Raw genomic sequence first — 21,567 nt, 5'->3', positions numbered from 1 at the left:
TGAAACACAATGAACAGCCTAAGACAAGTGCAAAAGTGCCTAAAAGTCACTTCTTTTCCAATGGTGACCCCTGTTCACCTGACTGAGTACCTGTGTTGGACTTTCTGTACAAATTCCAATTTTCTCTCGGGTAATCGTTTACAGTGTCCTTGTAATCGATTACAGTGTCAAAGAAGGTGTAAACTTGATTTCCAAGGCATAATTTGAAAGGTCTTTGAGTCTAGATTCCAACAAAACAAGAATCAACTCATTTGGAGTTCGGTGGAGAAAGATATGAGCAAAAGAACAAGCAAAAGGTGAGAGTTGGCAAAATATATGAAACGCTAACTTGAAACAATAAACTGTACCAACTCAGATGTCCAAAATTACAAATTAGTAGTCATGGAAAGATTTTTGAGTCTAGTTTCTAATAAAAAAGAATCACATCATTTGGAGGTCGGTGGGAAAAGTTATCAGTAAAATAGCCAGCAAAGGTCAAAGTTGACAGCATGTTATCTCACCCAAGTTGCTCACCTCATAAACATTGTTTCTTTCCTCCATCATGGGTGCCAAACATCATAACTTCCCACCACTGAAACACAAGGAACAGCCTAAGACAAGTGCAAAAGTGCCTAAAGTCACTTCTTTTTCCAATGGTGACCCCTGTTCACCTGACTGAGTACCTGTGTTGGACTTTCTGTACAAATTCCAATTTTCTCTCGGGTAATCGTTTACAGTGTCCTTGTAATCGATTACAGTGTCAAAGAAGGTGTAAACTTGATTTCCAAGGCATAATTTGAAAGGTCTTTGAGTCTAGATTCCAACAAAACAAGAATCAACTCATTTGGAGTTCGGTGGAGAAAGATATGAGCAAAAGAACAAGCAAAGGTGAGAGTTGGCAAAAATATATGAAACGCTAACTTGAAACAATAAACTGTACCAACTCAGATGTCCAAAAATTACAAATTAGTAGTCATTGGAAAGATTTTTGAGTCTAGTTTCTAATAAAAAAAGAATCACATCATTTGGAGGTCGGTGGGAAAAGTTATCAGTAAAATAGCCAGCAAAGGTCAAAGTTGACAGCATGTTATCTCACCCAAGTTGCTCACCTCATAAACATTGTTTCTTTCCTCCATCATGGGGTGCCAAAACATCACTTCCCACCACTGAAACACAAGGAACAGCCTAAGACAAGTGCAAAAGTGCCTAAAAGTCACTTCTTTTTCCAATGGTGACCCCTGTTCACCTGATGAGTACCTGTGTTGGACTTTCTGTACAAATTCCAATTTTCTCTCGGGTAATCGTTTACAGTGTCCTTGTAATCGATTACAGTGTCAAAGAAGGTGTAAACTTGATTTCCAAGGCATAATTTGAAAGGTCTTTGAGTCTAGATTCCAACAAAACAAGAATCAACTCATTTGGAGTTCGGTGGAGAAAGATATGAGCAAAAGAACAAGCAAAGGTGAGAGTTGGCAAAAATATATGAAACGCTAACTTGAAACAATAAACTGTACCAACTCAGATGTCCAAAAATTACAAATTAGTAGTCATTGGAAAGACTTTTGAGTCTAGTTTCTAATAAAAAAGAATCACATCATTTGGAGGTCGGTGGGAAAAGTTATCAGTAAAATAGCCAGCAAAGGTCAAAGTTGACAGCATGTTATCTCACCCAAGTTGCTCACCTCATAAACATTGTTTCTTTCCTCCATCATGGGGTGCCAAAACATCACTTCCCACCACTGAAACACAAGGAACAGCCTAAGACAAGTGCAAAAGTGCCTAAAAGTCACTTCTTTTTCCAATGGTGACCCCTGTTCACCTGACTGAGTACCTGTGTTGGACTTTCTGTACAAATTCCAATTTTCTCTCGGGTAATCGTTTACAGTGTCCTTGTAATCGATTACAGTGTCAAAGAAGGTGTAAACTTGATTTCCAAGGCATAATTTGAAAGGTCTTTGAGTCTAGATTCCAACAAAACAAGAATCAACTCATTTGGAGTTCGGTGGAGAAAGATATGAGCAAAAGAACAAGCAAAGGTGAGAGTTGGCAAAAATATATGAAACGCTAACTTGAAACAATAAACTGTACCAACTCAGATGTCCAAAAATTACAAATTAGTAGTCATTGGAAAGATTTTTGAGTCTAGTTTCTAATAAAAAAAGAATCACATCATTTGGAGGTCGGTGGGAAAAGTTATCAGTATAATAGCAAGCAAAGGTCAAAGTTGACAGCATGTTATCTCACCCAAGTTGCTCATCTCATAAACATTGTTTCTTTCTCCATCACGGGGTGCCAAAACATCACTTCTCACCCTATACTCACACTTAAACAACAAAATCAAGTTAAAACCATGGGATTTATGCCAATCATACTGGTTTTCACAATGGTCGCCCACGTTAACCTGACTAACTACCTCTGTTGGACTTTTTGTACAAAACCTTATTTTCTCACGGGTAATCGTTTAGGAGGGAGTTGTAAACGATTACCACAGCCTTTCTTCAGCACTCTCAGTCATCCCTTGCACAAGTTGCTCCCCCCACTCATGAGGGGTCACTCCACACTCCTTGGGGCATAATCACATCACCAACCACCCTCTCCCACCACTGAAACACCAGGACCAGCCTAAGACAAGTGCAAAAGTGCCTAAAAGTCACTTTTTTTGACAATGGTCACCCCTGTGAATCTGACTGATTACCTGTGTTGGACTTTCTGTACAAAACCTTATTTTCTCTCGGGTAATCGTTTACCAGGCACTTGTAAACGATTACCACATCCTTTTTTCAGCACTCTCAGTCATCCCTTGCACAAGTTGCTCCCCCCACTGATGAGGGGTCACTCCACACTCCTTGGGACACAATCACATCACCAACCACCCTCTCCCACCACTGAAACACCAGGACCAGCCTAAGACAAGTGCAAAAGTGCCTAAAAGTCACTTTTTTTGACAATGGTCACCCCTGTGAATCTGACTGACTACCTGTGTTGGACTTTCTGTACAAAACCTTATTTTCTCTCGGGTAATCGTTTACAGGGAGTTGTAAATGATTACCACAGCCTTTCTTCAGCACTCTCAGTCATCCCTTGCACAAGTTGCTCCCCCCACTCATGAGGGGTCACTCAACACTCCTTGGCCTCACAGGACATCACCCCCCACTCAAATTATGATTCAAATGAACTGGTTTTCTCATAAGTCACCCATACCCATAATGACCACTCAAACACCAACATCTTACAAACAAGCCTGCAACTTAGCAAACACAAAACTTTACCACATTCTAAAATCCACAAACCCACAACTCATAATAACAATGGTATTCAAAAAATAAAATGAGACCAACTCAAACAAAAACTCAAATTTTATATCATTCAAATAAATCCGATACATTACACTTTGTTTTCTTAATCTATTTACAATGATTACAATGATCATTTACTTTCCATTAATCAACTAAATACACATATCACTCATTTTTTATTCTAAGCACTACGGTTCCAGTGTATGGAATCCTAAGTGCTCTTCCCTTGTAACGCATTCGGGATCCAACCCTAACATACGTCTTCAAAGGTTGTTCATTTCCGTCGTCGGACAATGGTCACCGGACCTTGCCATTCAGCACGATAACTTGTACGAAAAACACCACCTTTACGAAAATGGAGGGAGACAACACCACGCACACAGAACAATCACATACAAAGCTAAGTCAAGAGGCACGAAACACGTTCAGGAGACGGGACCTTCACGAGACGGGAACTTCGTTTCCAATGAAACAGAGAAAGGGGTATTTTCGAATTTTCAGTTAAAAGAAGGGTTACGGACTTCCATTTCGAAGGTTTTTATAAAATATTTTTTTAAACCAAACCAATGAAAATAGGACACGTGGCGTTGTCAAAAAAGTGTTAAGAAATGGTTGTTGGAATATCGCGGTCCAGTATAATAGGTTGAGGGGTTCACTGAAAATCGTTTGAGAAGTAAAATTCTGATGTAAAAATGGGCATTTGAATCTTGGGGTGGGGTCAGGTGAGTAATTAAAGAACCTTCACTTTGCATGGAAGAGATAAAGTTTGTGTGAGAGAGAGAGAGTTGTAAGTGGTGGGCCCATGAGTGGTTAAATTAAGTAAGATAAATGTATATAGGTGAGAGGTTTACGTAAGGGTAAGTGAAAATGAGTTGTTTTTATTTTGGTGGATTTGGAGTCCACTTGGATAGCTATATAGGATTTATTTTATTTTAATAACGATTCGGTGCTGTAGATGGTACACATTTTATTTTTCATATAATAAATTTAGCAACTCTTCCAAAAAATAATAATAATGGCAGTCATCGTGGTTTATTTGCTCAAACAGTATTTCTGATTAAAGATGGTCAAATAAGAGGTCGAAATACAAATATTAAATTTTTGATTTAATTGATTCAGAGGTCCCTATTTGTGCAGTTTTGCGTTAAGTAGGTCTATATATTTTGAAGTAGTTCAATTTGGTCCCTAATTTTGAAAAATAGAAACAATCAAGTTCGTGTCGTTAAATTTTGTGAATGGCGTTTAATTGTTGCCTGGTGGCTAGGTAGGGTAGCATTTGAAAACACGTGGCACATATATAGTTTACTAGGTGGAGTTAAATTATTTCTTAGTTTCAGAAGCACGTGGGACATAAAGTATGTTTGGATTTCATTAAATCCCTTAAGTGAAACTCAAAATCCCTAATTGAAAAGGGTGCGAAAAGGGTCTTTGTACTCGTTCTTCTTCGAAGGATGTTGGTTCAGTATTATTTGCGAGAGGGGTGGGTCTGGTGATGATCAAGGTTGTAGTCATTCTTCTTGGAAGAGGATGTCGAAGGAGTACTCTTGCTCTTCGTCGACATGCAGGCGGAAGGAAAACCCTATAGTTTCTTCACTGATTTGCTATTGAAGAATCGAACTGCCAAAACTATGAAGAATCGAGGCAAGCAATTTTGGGGATGCTCCAAGTATAAGGTATGTTAGATTGAACCTAATTAATTAGTGATAGTGTTTTTTAGAACACAACATTGTAATTGACAGTTGTGTTTGCAGAATGGTGTTGAAGACGCCGGTTGCAACTTCTTTAAATGATGCACATATGTTGAAAGTGACGAAAGTGGTAGTTACCTGAAGAGCGAAGGGAACAAAGAAACTTTGGTCAATAGTGAAGAAATGGAGAGTACTAGGAAAATGCTAGTTAAGATACATAAATCATTGTTAATTGTTCAAAAGTGGATGAAGTTGTTGATATTGTTGGTTTGTGTTTTATGTGTCATAGAGATGATTTTAGTTTCAATGTTGCTGAGAATGGGATGAAAGTGTATGAGATGAGAACATATGTATTGATAAGAGTAAATGAAAATTGTTCTTTTTAATCTGAAAACTTTGTTGAATGAGAATTTGTCTTTTCTCCAAATATACAACTTGTGAATGAAGTATACATATTAAACTTAATCTAACATATGGCGTCTCTTCCAATGAAGATAATTTAACAACACCCTACCGTTCGGTCCTTCTCTCTCTCCCTTACCGCCTCCGTTCGGTATTATTATAGATACCATTCAGACCCCCATACAAACCGTTCGGACCCCCTCAACTCCTAACAAAGGGTCCACACGAGTAAATATTAAAGTGCTGAAATTGTAAATGGTTCACACGAGTAAGGCTCAAAATACCATTGCATTCAATACAGTAAGTCAAAAGGGTTACAAAAGTCTTCAGAACTGTAAATGGTTCACAAGACAAAATAGTAAAGTGCTGAAATTGTTTAGCAGTACAAAAATATTAAGTAATCCCCTCCTATGCTTCACCCTCATTTGTTGATGCCAGGATTGGTTCATTTGCTGGGTTACTTTGTTGTGTTTGGTTCATCTGGCAAGAAGTCCTATTGTGACCCATTTGCCTACAAATGCCACATCTTTTATGTATACCACCCTTCCTCATTCTTGTATTGTCCCTGATCAACTCCCATTCTGCCAACCTCCTTTTCTTCTTTGGTCTCCCTAGCAATGCTCTCTTTGTTGGACGGAAGACATCATTACTTGGTGTAATCTGCCACATCTCTTTACCATTGATTGGATACACAATTGAAGAGTATATCTCTTAATATGTTTCCTTCCTAAACCAACAAGGTATGAAGTCCCATGCATCTAAATTGAGAAACTTCATAGCAACCAACGCATGACAACATGGAATGTCTGTGATAGCCCATTTCCTGCATGTACATTCATATTTGTCGAGATCAACTACAAACTTGTCCCCAACTCGGGACATAAACCCTAAACCCTAAACATGACGAACTTCAAACAACTTCTCTGCTGACCAGCTGCAAAACCAAAAATTTTATTCAGTAGGTTGAAAATTGAAAACACATGTTACAAATTACAAAATTTAGCATACATAGGAATCCAAAACTTAGTTAACTGGGACTCCTTATTGAGTCTAGTCTTGATTTTAGGACAAATGACCCCCGACAATGATTGACTTTTTGTTCTATTACTTGCCCATCTCTTCATCAAGTAAATCTGGATCTCCTCCATCATGGTTATGATTGGCTTAGACCTTGTATGCACCATAACACTGTTGAATGCCTCTGATATGTTGTTTACCAATGTATCACATTTACATGTGGTGGTAAACCTTGATCTGGACCAGTATCTACATGGTAGATTAATATCAACTTATGAAATATTAGAACTATGCATTGCATCAAACACAACATATATTGCAAAACAAACCTAGGAGGTATTTTAATCAGATATTTATAAGCTTCATTGTTGACCTCTTTTATATTTCTCATTTCGTTTTCTCATGTTTGTGGATGGGTTGTTGTAGCTGCCTTCCACATCAACCGTTTGAGCTGCTTGCCAGGGAATTTTTTTCTGAAATTAGCATATAGGTGCCTAACTCAAAAACGTTGATCAACTCTTGGAACCACTTCTTGAATAGCTTGCAATAGGCCCTGTTATTTCAATAACAATGTAAATAACCATATTGGGGAAATAGTCATATGCATTGTTAGAGGTCTTATTTCAATTACCTTTTGTTGATCTGATATGAATGTATATGATGCACATACTGGCTCCCCACCGAGGTCTTCAACCAAAAGTTCCATAAACCATTTTCACATGGCCTTGTTCTCTACTTCCACAAGGGCATATGCAATAGGTAGCATTTGGTCATTTGCGTCTCTTTCAACAGTAATTAACAATTCACCACCATATTTACCTTTCAAAAATGCACCATCCTGCCCTATAATAGACTTGCAGGACACGAAACTGTCCTTGCAAGCCTTCAGACAAACATAAAACCTCTTGAATATAGGTCCACCCTCATTTGGTTCAACTTCAACCTTTAGAGTAGATCCAAGATTACGAGTTAGGACCTCATTTGCATAATCGTAGATCCTTTTATATTGCTCTTTGAAAGACCCATCAACATGGTCTGAAGCAATGGATTTTGCCCTATAAGCCATGGATCTAAATACACCTACATTCCACTTTCTATTTATCTTGTCAACAATATCCACTCCCTTAACTTTGGGATTTTGTCTAACAGTTTTCTCCAATCTCTTATTCAGCCATTTTGCATTAAGTAATTTCACTTTGTGCTCTCTACTACAAGTGTGGTTGTCAACAATAGTCCTTAATTGCCATGTTTGTATTGCATCCAAGGGCACTTACCTTTAGCACCCATACATTTCGCCCTAATTCTTTTCTTATTATTTTTAACATATCTTATATTTCTACCATTTTCTATTGCATAGGTTTTTATGGCATCCAACAAATCTTGCTTATGAGACAAATCTTATATTTCTACCATTTCGCCCAAATTCCACTTGTAGTCCACCATTGATTTAGGCATAGTAAATGTGACAAACTTGCCATAACTCTCTTCTTCATCATCTTCTCCATCACTTTCTGCTCAACTAACTAATTCTTCAGATTCTCATTCATCATCGAACAAACCTCTTTCATCATCAGTATTTATGTCATCATCAACATCACTATCAAACATGTCAGTAGATGATGCTCCATTATATTCCACATCAACTTCTACATCACCCAACCAATTTACATCTAATACATCTTCTTGTATATCACAGTCAACCAGGTCTTCCATATAGTCATCATTAACATGAAGATTGCCATCAACATTGGTATCCTTACCACTTGAACTCCAACTACGAGTAGTAGCACCATCTCCTTCACATTCACCCACATCAAACTGGGTTTCAATTTCACCTTCAACAACACCATCACCCTCACATCTTTGTTCTTCAACAGGAACACTATTTTCACCTACTATTTTAGTCTGCTGTTCACACTCACCAGCCTTTTCACACTCACTATCTTGTTGTTCACACTGACCACCACCTTCCTTTTCACACTCATCATTTTGTTGTTCACACTGACCACCACCTTCCTTTTCACACTCACCATTACCTTGTTCAAACTGACCATAACCTTCCTTTTCAGACTCACCCTCATCAATACCTACTGCCTCACCACTATCAGGCATCACATTTTCAACTTCTACTTCAACATTTTCTAACAAGTGTAAGATATCAGGTTTAGAGACTACATGAACAACAAATAGATGAACCTCACCATTTAGCCTAGCTAAGTTTATCATGTGCATGGCTCCTCTATCATCACACAAAAGCTCTAACATATTATCTAACACAAAACCACCCCCTACAGAATACCATAACTCCTTAAACTCACCATATCCAAGTCCTTTTACTACACTCACAACAAGGAGGTAGCTCCACATGTCTGGGTCAAAAGACAAAGTTGTACTTTCCCCCTCATACTTAAGTGGCCCATCATTCAAGAACTTCCCTCTATGATGGAAAACAACTTCAAAATGATCCTCCATGTTCAACACAATAACAATATTTATCCTATAAAATATAACAGGGCCAATGACAACTAAAATTATTTCAAATTATATCAATATTTATCCTATAAAACCACAATAGAGAAAGTGTATGACTTATATACAGAAAACCTTTAACAGAACATGCTTTAATTATACACACCAACACCAATGACAACAAAACTTAAACATAATTAAAAGCACGAGAAACAAAGATAGGGGACCACATTGCAACACAACTTTATCAGAACATGCTTCAACAACACACTCTGACAGAACTTCAAACATGGGGGACCACATCACCACTTCAAACATGGGGACCACATTAAAAGTAACAACGATATACTAACCATGCAACATTCTCGAAAAACCACAATATACTAACCTCAGTACATGTGCTTCACCTGCACAAACTTCGCCAAAGCTTTCCACGCAAAAACCACCGATAGATGAAGATAATTTCATAAAACGAAACTTTTTCTAAGCCTAATTTCACACTAAAACCCAATGTTCCCCAATTGCGAACCAGAACAACTAACCCACGAACCCTATTTCCCCAATTTCGCACACACCCAATATCTCAACCTAATACCTTTTAATTTGGTTTCCCCAATTTCCCCTATTTTATAATGTTTACTTTAATTTAAACCGCGTGCTTCTGAAACTAAAAAATAATTTAACTCCACCTAGTAAACTATTTATGTGCCACGTGTTTTCAAATGCCACCTCACCTAGCCACCAGGCAACAATTTAGACGTCGTTCACAGAATTTAACGACACAGACTTTATTGTTTCAATTTTTCAAAATTAGGGACCAAATTGAGCTAGTTCAAAATATAGGGACCTACTTGACGCAAAACTGCACAAATAGGGACCTAATTTTTTTACGTTTTTCTACAACTTTGCAGGAATAGGAAGGGTTGAATTGGGATTTTGGAAAAAGCTTTGTTGTTAATAATTTGCTAGATATTCTATAAGATAATGAATTTGAAAATATTAATAGAAGATATTTTCTAAATATTCTTTTAAAACTAATTAAATCTGTTAAATATTTTAGAGATATTTCATTATCATATAAGAGATTTTATCAATAGAAAAGTCAGAATTCAAGTTCAATCAAGTTCTATATAAAGAGATAAATCATTGTAGAATAATTGTGGCTTATCCTTAAATATATATGATCCAAGTTTAAGGAATCATCCAAATCTGAAATGGTCAAATCAAGAATAACAATTGCAAAATCAGTAACACAAACAACCTTATGTCCCACCTCAAGTAAGACAACAATCTCAACCAGATATCACATTCAAGATTTCATGAAGATAATGGTTGAGAAAAATATGAAAATGAAGAAAGCGATTGAAGAATTGATTCAAAGGATAGACCAAATGGAAGCTAATTTTGCTAAAGAATCAAATCAACTGTCTGCACAAATTGTGATCAACTCACAAAATGTAAGTGTTATTACTTTAAGAACGGATAAGCAAGTACAAGGCCCAGGGAGAATCTAGGAAGATGAAGACAAGGAGAACTAAGATGTGCCTAAAAATAGAGGATCAAGTGAACCAATTACTCCAAGTTAGTATCTCTAATTCTTTTTCTAAAAATATTTATTCATCTTATTCTTCAACTCCTTTATATCTAAAACCGAAAAACAAGAAAATGGAGGAGTTAGAAAAGAAATTTGAATATTTTTCTAAAAGATGGAGATCAACATCTCATTAGATACTTAAAACAAATCCCATACGCCTAGATTTTTAAAGAACTTTATACAGAAAGAAAGCGCATTAGGGATAATGAAGTTGTAAACTTGGAAACAAATATGTTAAGGTTGATTAAGAAGCATATTGAAATATCACAAATACAAGGATTTTGGCGGCAAAACCTACAAGCGCAATAGGGAGCAGCAGTCCCAAACGGATGACGTCATCACCGGAAAATATGGTGTTTCTCTCATGGACACCGACGAGACCGTCCTGCCTCCGGCAAAGAGATCAGCGCTAACGTCGCCGGAGAATCCGGACAAGCATGTATACGGTCATCCGAGCTACGACGTCGTGATTGCCGGGAAGGTATCTGGTCGGAAGTGGAAACATGTGCGACAGAGGAGGGCTTCGGCTACGCAAGTGAGCCGGAAAGGGACGACTTTCGAGCATAGAGAAAGAGAGAAGATGATTAAGAAGGCATACAAAAAAAGAATGATGGAGCTGAAAAAGGAGATTCGGTTGAACAAGATTGAAAAGAGGAAGAAGAGAGAGGAAAGGGAGAAGAAGAAGCAGGAGAATATTCTCAAATCTGGAACCAAGTTCCAGAAGATTACCAACCCTAACACTTTGAAGAAGATTGTCAAATCAAAAAATCGGAAGCAGCTTAGGATGGTTCTTGATGAATTGCTCAAGAAATAAATATATGTATTTGTTTATTGTTTTCAATTTAGTTCTAATATATTGCTTTTTGGCACAAAATATTTAGTATTAAAATTTAAATTAACACGTAGTATGAGGTATATAGTATTTTCATTTGTTATATGTTTTTTTGCTCTTAAGGATTCATTCGGAATGGTCCAATAAGCTCACAAATTAGTCCTTACAAATTGAGGTGTGATGAATTATGAGTGATTAATTATGAATGCAAAGTTTTTGTTTTTATTCTATTGGAATCCCAAAAATAGTCATCTCACTATTTGATATTGGGAAAATTGCGATGGAAACAGTTGATGTGGATAACTGAAGAAAATAGTTTTAATGACCATGGGCATTAATGATGTAGCCTCGCAACATGGTCCCTATTCTAAAAGGATATGGTAATTTATTATCTTTTAAAATATTTAAACAAAGATGCGAAACTTCGGTTGAAATTTTGGGCCATGTTAGTTGTAATGGGAATCTATCCAGTGTGAAATATAGCTTTAATTTTCTATTAAAGATTTGGCATGCAAAACATCACTATGGAACAAAGGATCCAAAGGATGTCTTCAAAGGGCCCAAAGGACTACCCTCAATTCGCACTCATGAACATGGGATAACACTTAAAGTTGGTCAAGAACCGATTGATGCAAGACCTTATTGTTATCCTTATCATCACAAAAATGAGAATGAAAGGCAGGTTCGTGAGTTGATGAAGAATGGACACATTTGGTATAGTTAGAGTGCATATTCTAGCCCGGTAATATAGCAACCAGTGGAGAATGTGTGTGGATTACAAAGCCTTGAATAAAGCCACAATCCTTGATAAATTTCCTATACCGGTTATTGAATAATTCGATGCGCTACACGGAGCAAAGTACTTCTCTAAGCTGGATTTGAAATTTGGGTATCACCAGGTGCATATGAAAGTTGATGATATTCCTAAAACCGCATCTAGAACTCATGAAGGACATTATGAATGCTCCTTCTACATTTTAATCCCCTGATGAATGAAGTTTTTAGATCTTTTATGCAAAAAAGAGTATTCATGCTCCTTCCAAAATTAGTAGTGTGCTTGATTGGCTGTACGAAAAAATGTGAAAAGAATGTGTGGGTTCTTAGGCCTCACAGGGTACTATTTAATGTTTACAAAAGATTATGGGAAAATTGCAAAGCCCCTCAGGGAATTAACAAAGAAGGATGGTTTCATGTGGAATGAAAATGCCCAGAGAACATTTAAAGAGTTGAAAAAAGTTATAATTGAAATAGTATTAAGGCAACCAGATTTTGAGAAAGGATGTGAATTAGATTGTGAAGCATCCGGGACTAGAATTGGAACATCCTAATGCAAAATCGCCAACCAGTGGCTTACTATAGCGAAGTCTTGGGGTCAAGAAACTTATCTAAGTCTGCCTATGAGAAGGAATTAATGGTAGTGGCTCTAGTTATCCAACATTGGAGGCCTTACTTGTTAGGAGGACATTAAAGGTATTTTCCGATCAAAAGAGCTTGAAGCAATTGTTACATCAAAGTAACAAAATTGGGTGGCTAAATTATTGGAGTACAATTTTGAGATTATTTATAAACCAGGACAAGAGAACAAAGGTGCATATGCTCTCAAAAGAAGGATTGAAATTGAATAATATGATTTATATTCTTGTTTGGTTGGATTATTAGGCTTTAATAGCCGAGGTGCATGACGATGTAAAATGGAAAAAATAAGATACAAGCTTAAATTCAATTTTAACGTTGATGGACAATTTTCTTCCTCTCAAATTTTAATTATAAATTTAATTTTTGATCTTTTAAAGTCATGCAATTTTAATTAGCCAATAATTAAATTGTCCATCTATAATATATATATATATATAGAAAGAGATTACTCGAATTAACAACTTGTAAAACTAGTTACAATAAATATCTTAAATAGATGGTTAATTAATATTATCATCAATTAGATATATATAATATTTTTATATAACCAAGAAAATGAAAAATTAACCTTCCATTAAAATTGTTTAATTTTACAAAATCTAAAGATTTACCAGATCGTATAAGAAAATGTTGATGTTTGCGTTTAGAAAATCAAATTAATATTGAAGAAATGTTAACAAATTATGTGGAGAACTAAAAGAATGCACAGTAACTGTTTGCTTTTAGAAAATCAAATTAATATTAAAGAAATGTTAACAAATTATGTGGAGAACTAAAAGAATGCCCAGTAACTGGAAAGCTCCTTCTATTTTATTTAATTTTAAACCAATGAAGAAGAGAGCCAAAGCTATCAAATTTAGTGTATAATTATTGTAAAATTTATACGAAACTCAAAAGAGTTTATAACTATGTCCAACCAAACACATCGATCACTAGAATTTGATATGAAAAGTTAAGTAGGTATGAAAACATGAAGATTTTGTGTTTGGTCTAATACACATTCTTCTAAAACTCGAGCGGACTCAGAGAAAGTTCCTCCAAGATCATCAAAACTGAGAATTGCATAATAGAAGTAGTTAAATGTTAGAGGAATAGGATCAACTTTGAGTAACCCATCCAACAATAGATAACATGTTGCATGAGTCACAAATATTTGAAGAGCTATTGATCTTGAGGCTGACCAATTAGTAAACAAAATGAAAAGATAAATTCAGCAAAACAAGTCACACAGCAATTTGTGGTAACAAACTCAAGATAAGTAGTGGCAAGAGAAGCAAAAGAGAGAAAACATGAATAAAGGGGAAAAAAGCTTAGCAATGAAATAAATACATTGAAAATCTCGTGAAACAAAACAGCTCACCATCCTTTTAAAATTTTATATTTGTTAAGACAATCATCAAGAGCAAGAAATAATATAAATGTCTCAAAATACAAATTCTGAAATAAGAATTTAAGTAGAGGGGACTAATTGTTTCCAACTACCTTGATTTATTGGTTAGAATTAAACTTTAGTACTCTTTTAGAAAAAGAGAGCAACTTTAGACATTAAAACTTTGTTCACTTAGATGAATTTGGGAGAGTGATTGAATAAATTTGAGAGGATTTGAAGATAAATTTTTTGTTATTTATTTAAGTGGATTTGGAGGTAGGTGAGAGTGAATTTAGAAGTAAATTTTTTTAATCTGTCACATCAATCAAATCATACACTAATTCTCACATATATTGCTTCCAAATCCACTCTCACTTACCTTCAAATTCACTCAAATAAAGAACAAAAAAATTTATCTTCAAATTCACTCAATCACTCTCCTCCAAATCTATTCAAGTAAACAAAGGGTAAGGTAGTTCAAACCTAAGAGATAACATCTTTGTTTGTTAGGATGAGAGCCACTGTGTTGTGCACGTCCACCTCCTCAAGACTCCATTAGGTAGGAGCATCTTGTACTGGGTTTCTGTCTTGCTTTATAGATTGATAATAAGATCATTTGTAATGTGCTACCGACCATCCTAATCAAGGGTTAGCATAAACTTTTTTTAATTTGATAACTACGTCTAGAATGGTTGCATGGTAATTCTTTGGTAGAGAGATGCTCAACAGACAATATTGTTATAATTGTAGGATTGTAGCTCCCGAGACCATGATAGTCAAAATTGCATTATGGTAGTCTATTGAGTATTTCCCTCTCATCCTTAAGCGGAACCAAATATTGTTCAAGTCAATTGGTAGCCTCCTAGTATCCTTAGATTTAAACTTCAGAAAATATGTCTTTGTAATTGTAAATAGTTGTTTTCTCCTCCCCAGTTCTGAAGGCTGTTGCCATCTATAGGCACAATCTCCAATGCTTTCTTTTCTGCTAGTGTACTCATTGCTAATATATATATATATATATATATATATATATATATATATATATATATATATATATATATATATATATATTTTAATCATGTACTCTGTTTGTAGAACCTAATATTATTGGAACTCTTTAAACTTTTAAGACTTGTTCTTTTGGAGGAATGCCAAGAACAGATTTGCCAATGATGTTCAATGTCTATATGATGCATCCCAAATATGAAGAGTATGACACAAGCATGGAAAAACATGGAGATGATCTTGGCCATTGATCTAGATCTAGAATTTTTCAAATTTGAATTTTATTTTTGAATTTTCTCTTGTTTCTCCTTTGTAATTCTCGGCCAAAGCTTGGCTTGATTGGCTATATATAGTCCCTCTCTTTGTAAATCACTTTTATGATATGAGAATTTCTGATAGGTTTCTGATAAAGAAACCTTATCTCTCACCCAACTAACACACGCAACAGAGCACAAGTTCTGTATAACCTCTGACTTTATTGATCTCCAAGAAAGAATACAAGAATGAAGTAATCTGAGAGCCTAATCTCCCCCAACAAGACTAACCGTCTGTTTATACACTTCAATTGCCAAAAGTCCCTCTCCTCTCCCCATCTCAACAATTTATACAAAAGTATATTCCCGCTCTTCCTAACTGTTAACACAGTTAGGCAACTAACTCCCTCTAACTGTTAACTAACAGTTAACTAACCTCTCCTCCTCCTTGCATACACTCTCAACTTCCTATCATTACCCTCCCCTCCATTTTCAACCTTGTCCTCAAGGTTGAACTCTGGAAATTGGTCCTTTATTGTTGCTAAATCTTCCCATGTCGCCCCTTCTACACCCCCGGTCTGCCACTCTACCAGCACCTGTTGACACACCTCATCTCCCTGCTGTATTTGTCTGCGCTCCAGGACCTTTGTTGGCCAAAAAGCAGGTCCTGCTGCCTGCAACTCCTCGGGTAAACCTTTTTCCACTATTTGATCTCCCACCGCTTTTTTTAATTGAGAAGCATGGAACACCGAGTGAATTCGCGCTGCCTCGGGAAGCTCCAGCCTGAAAGCCACATTGCCCACCTGTTGTAATACTTTGAAAGGTCCAAAATATCTAGCTGACAACTTGGGATGTAGTCGCACCGGCATGGAAGACTGTCTATGGGGCCTTATTTTCAGATATACCCAATCCCCCACCTTTATATCCACTTCTCTTCTCTTTTTATTAGCTTGGTGTGTCATCAAATCCTGTGCACGGCTTAAATGATATTTCAACTGCTTCAGGGCCTCATCTCGCGTCATGAGATCTTGTGCTACAGCTTCAACCTGTGTTTCTCCTGGAATAAACCGACTGAAAGAGGGAGGGGGCCTTCCATATACGGTCTCAAATGGCGTGCATCTTGCTGCCCCTTGGTAGCTTGTGTTGTACCAAAATTCTGCCCAGGGTAACATTGGATACCAACTCTTGGGCTGTTCAGAACAAAAACACCGCAGGTACCCTTCAACTATGCGGTTCACAACCTCCGTTTGCCCATCCGTTTCCGGATGGTAAGATGTGCTCATTTTGAGCTTAGTCCCTTGCATTTTAAACAGCTCCCTCCAAAAAATGCTCAAGAATAAGGGATCTCTGTCACTCACCACCGACACTGGGATCCCATGCAACCTTATTACCTCCTTAGCAAATACATCAGCTACTGTCTTTGCAGAATACGGATGCTTTAATGCCAAAAAATGAGCATATTTACTCAGCCGGTCAACCACCACCATAATAGCATCATATCCTTGTGACTTAGGTAGTCTCACGATGAAGTCTAAGCTAATTTCCTCCCACACTGCCTGAGGAATTGGTAAAGGCTGTAACAAGCCTTGGGGTGATGCTGTTACGTATTTGTGCTGCTGACACACTGCACAACTCGCCACAAATTCTGTAATCTCCTTCTTCATACCCACCCAATACAAGGATTGGGCTATCCTTCTATAAGTTCTGTAGACTCCCGAATGCCCCCCAGTCTTTGTCACATGGAATTCCTCAAGTAACTTAGGGATCCAAGTTGAGTTTGCAGATATTACCAGTCGGCCTTTATAATGCAATCTTCCGTTCTCTAAAGTGTACGCCCCATGCGAGTTGGGATCACGTGTCAGACCAACAATCACCTTCTGTAGCTCAGAATCCTCCTCTACCTCCTTCAAGATCTCTTGGAAGTCTGGCCAAAATGGCTTAGAGATAGCTTGCAATTCCCTTTCTTCCCGTTCTCCTTCATACTTCCTCGAAAGAGCGTCGGCAGCTTGGTTCATACTACCCTTCTTATACAGAATCTCAAATTCATAACCCATCAACTTCGCTAACCAGTTTTGTTGATTCTGGGTAGTTATTCTCTGCTCCAACAAATATTTCAAGCTACGCTGGTCTGTGTGCACCGTGAATTTTCTTCCCACCAAGTACGGTCTCCAGTGTTGGATGGCTAACACCAAAGCCATTAACTCCTTCTCGTAGACCGATTTACTTAAGGTGTTCTCCGACAAAGCCTTACTGTAGAAGGCGATGGGCCTCTGGTTTTGGGTCAGCACTGCTCCTATTCCTCCTCCTGAGGCATCACATTCAATATGGAACTCCTGGTTGAAATCAGGTAATTCCAACACAGGCCCCGACGTGATAGCTGCCTTTAAAGCATCCATAGCTTGCTTCGCCTGCTCATTCCACGTGAATCTTCCCTTTTTGAGTAACTCTGTCAATGGTTTTGCTATTTTACCATAGCCCGCTACGAACCTCCGATAGTAACCGGTGAGCCCCAGGAACCCTCTCAACGCTTTTAAGTTTCTAGGTTCTTCCCATTCAACCACCGCTCTAATTTTATCACCGTCCATTTCCACCCCTTGTTCGGAAATTTGATGGCCCAAGTAACATATCTTCCTTCTTCCAAAATCACACTTTTTCCGGTTGGCCACCCACCCATTTCGTTCCAGCAGCTGCAGCACCATACCCAGCTGCTTTAAATGATCCATCCAGTTTGGACTATAGACGAGAATATCGTCGAAAAACACCAGCACCCATTTCCTAAGATACGGTTGTAACACCTGGTTCATTGTACTCTGAAAAGTGGCCGGCGCATTCGTAAGTCCGAACGGCATTACGAGAAACTCGAAATGTCCCAGGTGGGTGCGGAAAGCGGTCTTGGCTACATCCTCTTCCTCCATCCTGATCTGGTGGTACCCAGATTTCAAATCGATCTTTGAGAAGTACTTGGCCCCTCTTAATTCGTCCAGCAGTTCCTCTATTACCGGAATAGGAAATCTGTCCGATACAGTGGCCTTGTTCAGAGCTCTGTAATCTACACAGAAGCGCCAACTCCCATCCTTCTTCTTCACGAGGATGACTGGGCTGGAAAACGGACTCGTACTGTGGCGTATGATCCCGGCCTTCAACATATCATCCACCTGTTTTTCGATTTCCCCTTTCAGAATGTGAGGATAGCGGTATGGCCTCACATTTATAGGGTCTACACCATTTTTCAATTTGATTCGGTGCTGTATGTGACGTATTGGAGGCAGCCCCTGCACATCTTGGAATAAGCGATAGTGGGTTTGCAGCAGCTTTTCCAGTTCAGCCTGCTGCGGGCCTGTCACATCTGTTCCCCACTCACAGCTTTCAGCTGTCTCTATTGCACTTAGACCCCACACCAATGCTCCTGACTCAACGTTATCTCCCAGCTTCCACAAAGATCTGGCTTTCACCAGCTGGCGCGATAGGGCTGGATCACCCTTGATCGTGATCGGTTTATTCCCCACCATATATTCCATTGTCATGCTACCCCAATTCGTCCGAACTTCTCCCAATTTAGCCAACCATGCAACCCCCAGAATAACGTCAACACCCCCCAACTCAAAAACATGAAATTCTTCCTCCACATCCACCCCCTCTAGTCGGATAATCACCCCTTCACAGCGTCCTTGGGTGATCCGTCGACATCCGTCACCCAAACTCACTGGATATGGTACCGTATCAATTACCGGCAAGCCCAGCTCCTCCGTGGTTCTCTTACTGATATAATTGTGGCTCGCTCCGCTGTCTATGAGCACCACCACCCTCCGTTCACCAATTTTCCCCGTCAACTTCAAGGTTCCCGGGTTGGTCCACCCCTCTGCCGAGCACGCGGACAGCTCCATCACTTTTTCCTCCTGGTCGCCGTTTACCTCTTCCTCTTCCCCTTCGCCTTCGTCCTCTGCCAGCAATAACACCCGTAGGCTCCTCTCGGCGCATCGATGGCCTGGTGCAAACGGCCCGCCACATCGGAAGCAACGCCCCTCCTCCTTTCTCTTAAGAAACTCGGGGTAGGGTAAGTTTCGAACCATTCGGCCTCGACCTTCGCCCCCAATCGCCGTGCTTCCCCTCGCTGCGGTGTTAACCGCCGCTCCCTCTCTCCTCGCCGGTCCTCCACCCTCGGTTCTTCCAAACGGGCTCGTCGCTGTTTTCGCCGATTCCGATCGCGTCACTATACCCATTGATCGAACACCTAATGGGTTCATCTTGGATCCACTAGCTTGGCTTCCCTGCGCTTTCATCATCGCATCTTCTACGTCGCGCGCAATCCTCATCGCCTCCATCAACGCCGATGGGTTCTGGATCCGCACCTGACCCTTCACGTCCTCCCGCAACCCGGCTAAGAAGTAACCCATCACCTGTTCCTCTGGAATCCCCGTTGTCTGCCCCATCAAGACTTCAAATTGACGCACGAATTCCTCGACTGTTCCTTCCTGACGCAGAGTAGCCAGTCGCTCGAATACGGTCCCCCTGAATCCACCACCGAAGCGATTAATCATGGCTTCTTTCAACCCATTCCACGTTCGGTTTCTCGCCTTCGCTTTCCAGAAAGTGAACCAGTACGCCGCGCTGCCCTCCATGCTTACGTAGGCGACCTCCACCTTTTCTTCATCGTCCGTCACTCTTTGTATATCGAAAAACCTTTCTGCCCGATTGAGCCAACTGAGTGGTTCGTCCCCGTCAAAGGTAGGTAACTCAACCCTTTTCCTCCAAGGCTTTGGCGTTCCACTTCTTTCGCCGTTTCCACCGCCTCGAGTTTCCTCATTCCCTCTGTGTCGGTTATCATTCACGGAGCTATCCTCCGAATTACTCTCCGCGTGATTTCCCTGTCTTTCCAGCATTTTCATAATTTGTTGTAGATCGCGACGTACCGCCGTCGACTCCGCCTTCATTCCCTCCACCGTTATCTCAATCGCTTCTAATCTTGCCTCGTTATCATTCACCATTCTCACGTCGCGTAACTTCTCACCCAATTCGGATCCGGCAGGTCGGACCAAATTGATAGGTTTCTGATAAAGAAACCTTATCTCTCACCCAACTAACACACGCAACAGAGCACAAGTTCTGTATAACCTCTGACTTTATTGATCTCCAAGAAAGAATACAAGAATGAAGTAATCTGAGAGCCTAATCTCCCCCAACAAGACTAACCGTCTGTTTATACACTTCAATTGCCAAAAGTCCCTCTCCTCTCCCCATCTCAACAATTTATACAAAAGTATATTCCCGCTCTTCCTAACTGTTAACACAGTTAGGCAACTAACTCCCTCTAACTGTTAACTAACAGTTAACTAACCTCTCCTCCTCCTTGCATACACTCTCAACTTCCTATCAATTTCAGAGATTTGTAGAAGCTCTTGTGAGAGTGGTTATTTTTCTAGAGTCTTGACTTGGATTTTGGAAGATCACTTTTATGATATGAGAATTTCAGAGATTTGTAGAAGCTCTTGTGAGAGTGGTTATTTTTCTAGAGTCTTGACTTGGATTTTGGAAGTCAAGTAGTGATTCAACCTTTGGTGCTTATCTTGGAGAAGGAACATGAAGACCCACTACAAAAGTGTCACAATCATTCTTTCATTCTCCCAAGTCTTTATTATCATTTTCTCTCTGATTTCGAGTTCTTGTCTTCTGTCCTTAGATCTATTCTATCCACAATTTACTTCATGCTCATGTTATGTTCATCTACTTTGCTTCTTATGTGTGCTCATATGTTTGAATCCCAATTCTATTTTCGCTCTTAGTCCTACTGAAATCTTGTGCCTGGAATCATTGACTCAAGTTTATCATGAGCTAATTCATGATTTGGAATATGGAGGAGATTCAAATTGTCATTTACTTTTGTGTTTCATATGCTTAAATCATTTAATGCATATAATACTCTTATCAATGACAATGCCATGATATCCTTTATTGCAGAAGCTCAAGCAGAAATGAAAGAGTTGATGGTAGGATACTGAGAGTTTATTAGAGAAGAAAAAAGAGGGAATGAGGCTATTAGGAGACTCTGGTAGGTTGTAACTGTAATAACAGTTAGTTGGCAGGGAAAGGAAGCCTATACAAGACGCTGAGGAACTCTTGTAAGAGTTTAGTTTTTGTAAATTCATTGTATAGACAGGGCATCTTTATCCTGTGGAGGGGGAATTGCTCCCTTCTTAGAGTGTACATTGTGACGAGATTATAGAAGAAATACTCAGCTTTCTTTCTTCT

General features: G+C 38.8%; 2 protein-coding genes across 2 annotated transcripts; one reads left to right on the top strand and one right to left on the bottom strand.

The window, feature by feature from the left end:
• Nucleotides 1-5,640: 5,640 nt before the first annotated feature.
• Nucleotides 5,641-9,226, bottom strand: LOC148204955 (uncharacterized). The gene is made up of 3 exons (XM_088101185.1): nt 7,014-9,226; nt 6,374-6,935; nt 5,641-6,299 (listed from the first exon to the last, which is right to left on the bottom strand). The coding sequence occupies exon 1, from the start codon at nt 8,852-8,854 to the stop codon at nt 7,922-7,924; it is 933 nt and encodes a 310-aa protein (XP_087957311.1). The 5' UTR covers nt 8,855-9,226; the 3' UTR covers nt 5,641-6,299; nt 6,374-6,935; nt 7,014-7,921.
• Nucleotides 9,227-9,906: 680 nt separating this feature from the next.
• On the top strand, nt 9,907-11,309 carry LOC124826197 (uncharacterized). The gene has a single exon (XM_088101193.1). It carries the CDS (start codon nt 10,810-10,812, stop codon nt 11,257-11,259), a length of 450 nt encoding a protein of 149 aa, XP_087957319.1. The 5' UTR covers nt 9,907-10,809; the 3' UTR covers nt 11,260-11,309.
• Nucleotides 11,310-21,567: the final 10,258 nt, after the last annotated feature.

Source organism: Vigna umbellata, chromosome 1, assembly GCF_029865625.1.
Source record: "Vigna umbellata cultivar VRB3 chromosome 1, Vumbellata_1.0, whole genome shotgun sequence".
NCBI classification, from domain to species: Eukaryota; Viridiplantae; Streptophyta; class Magnoliopsida; order Fabales; family Fabaceae; genus Vigna; species Vigna umbellata.
The sequence above is the reverse complement of the archived record's forward strand: the minus strand, read 5'-3'. Positions and strand labels throughout refer to the sequence as shown.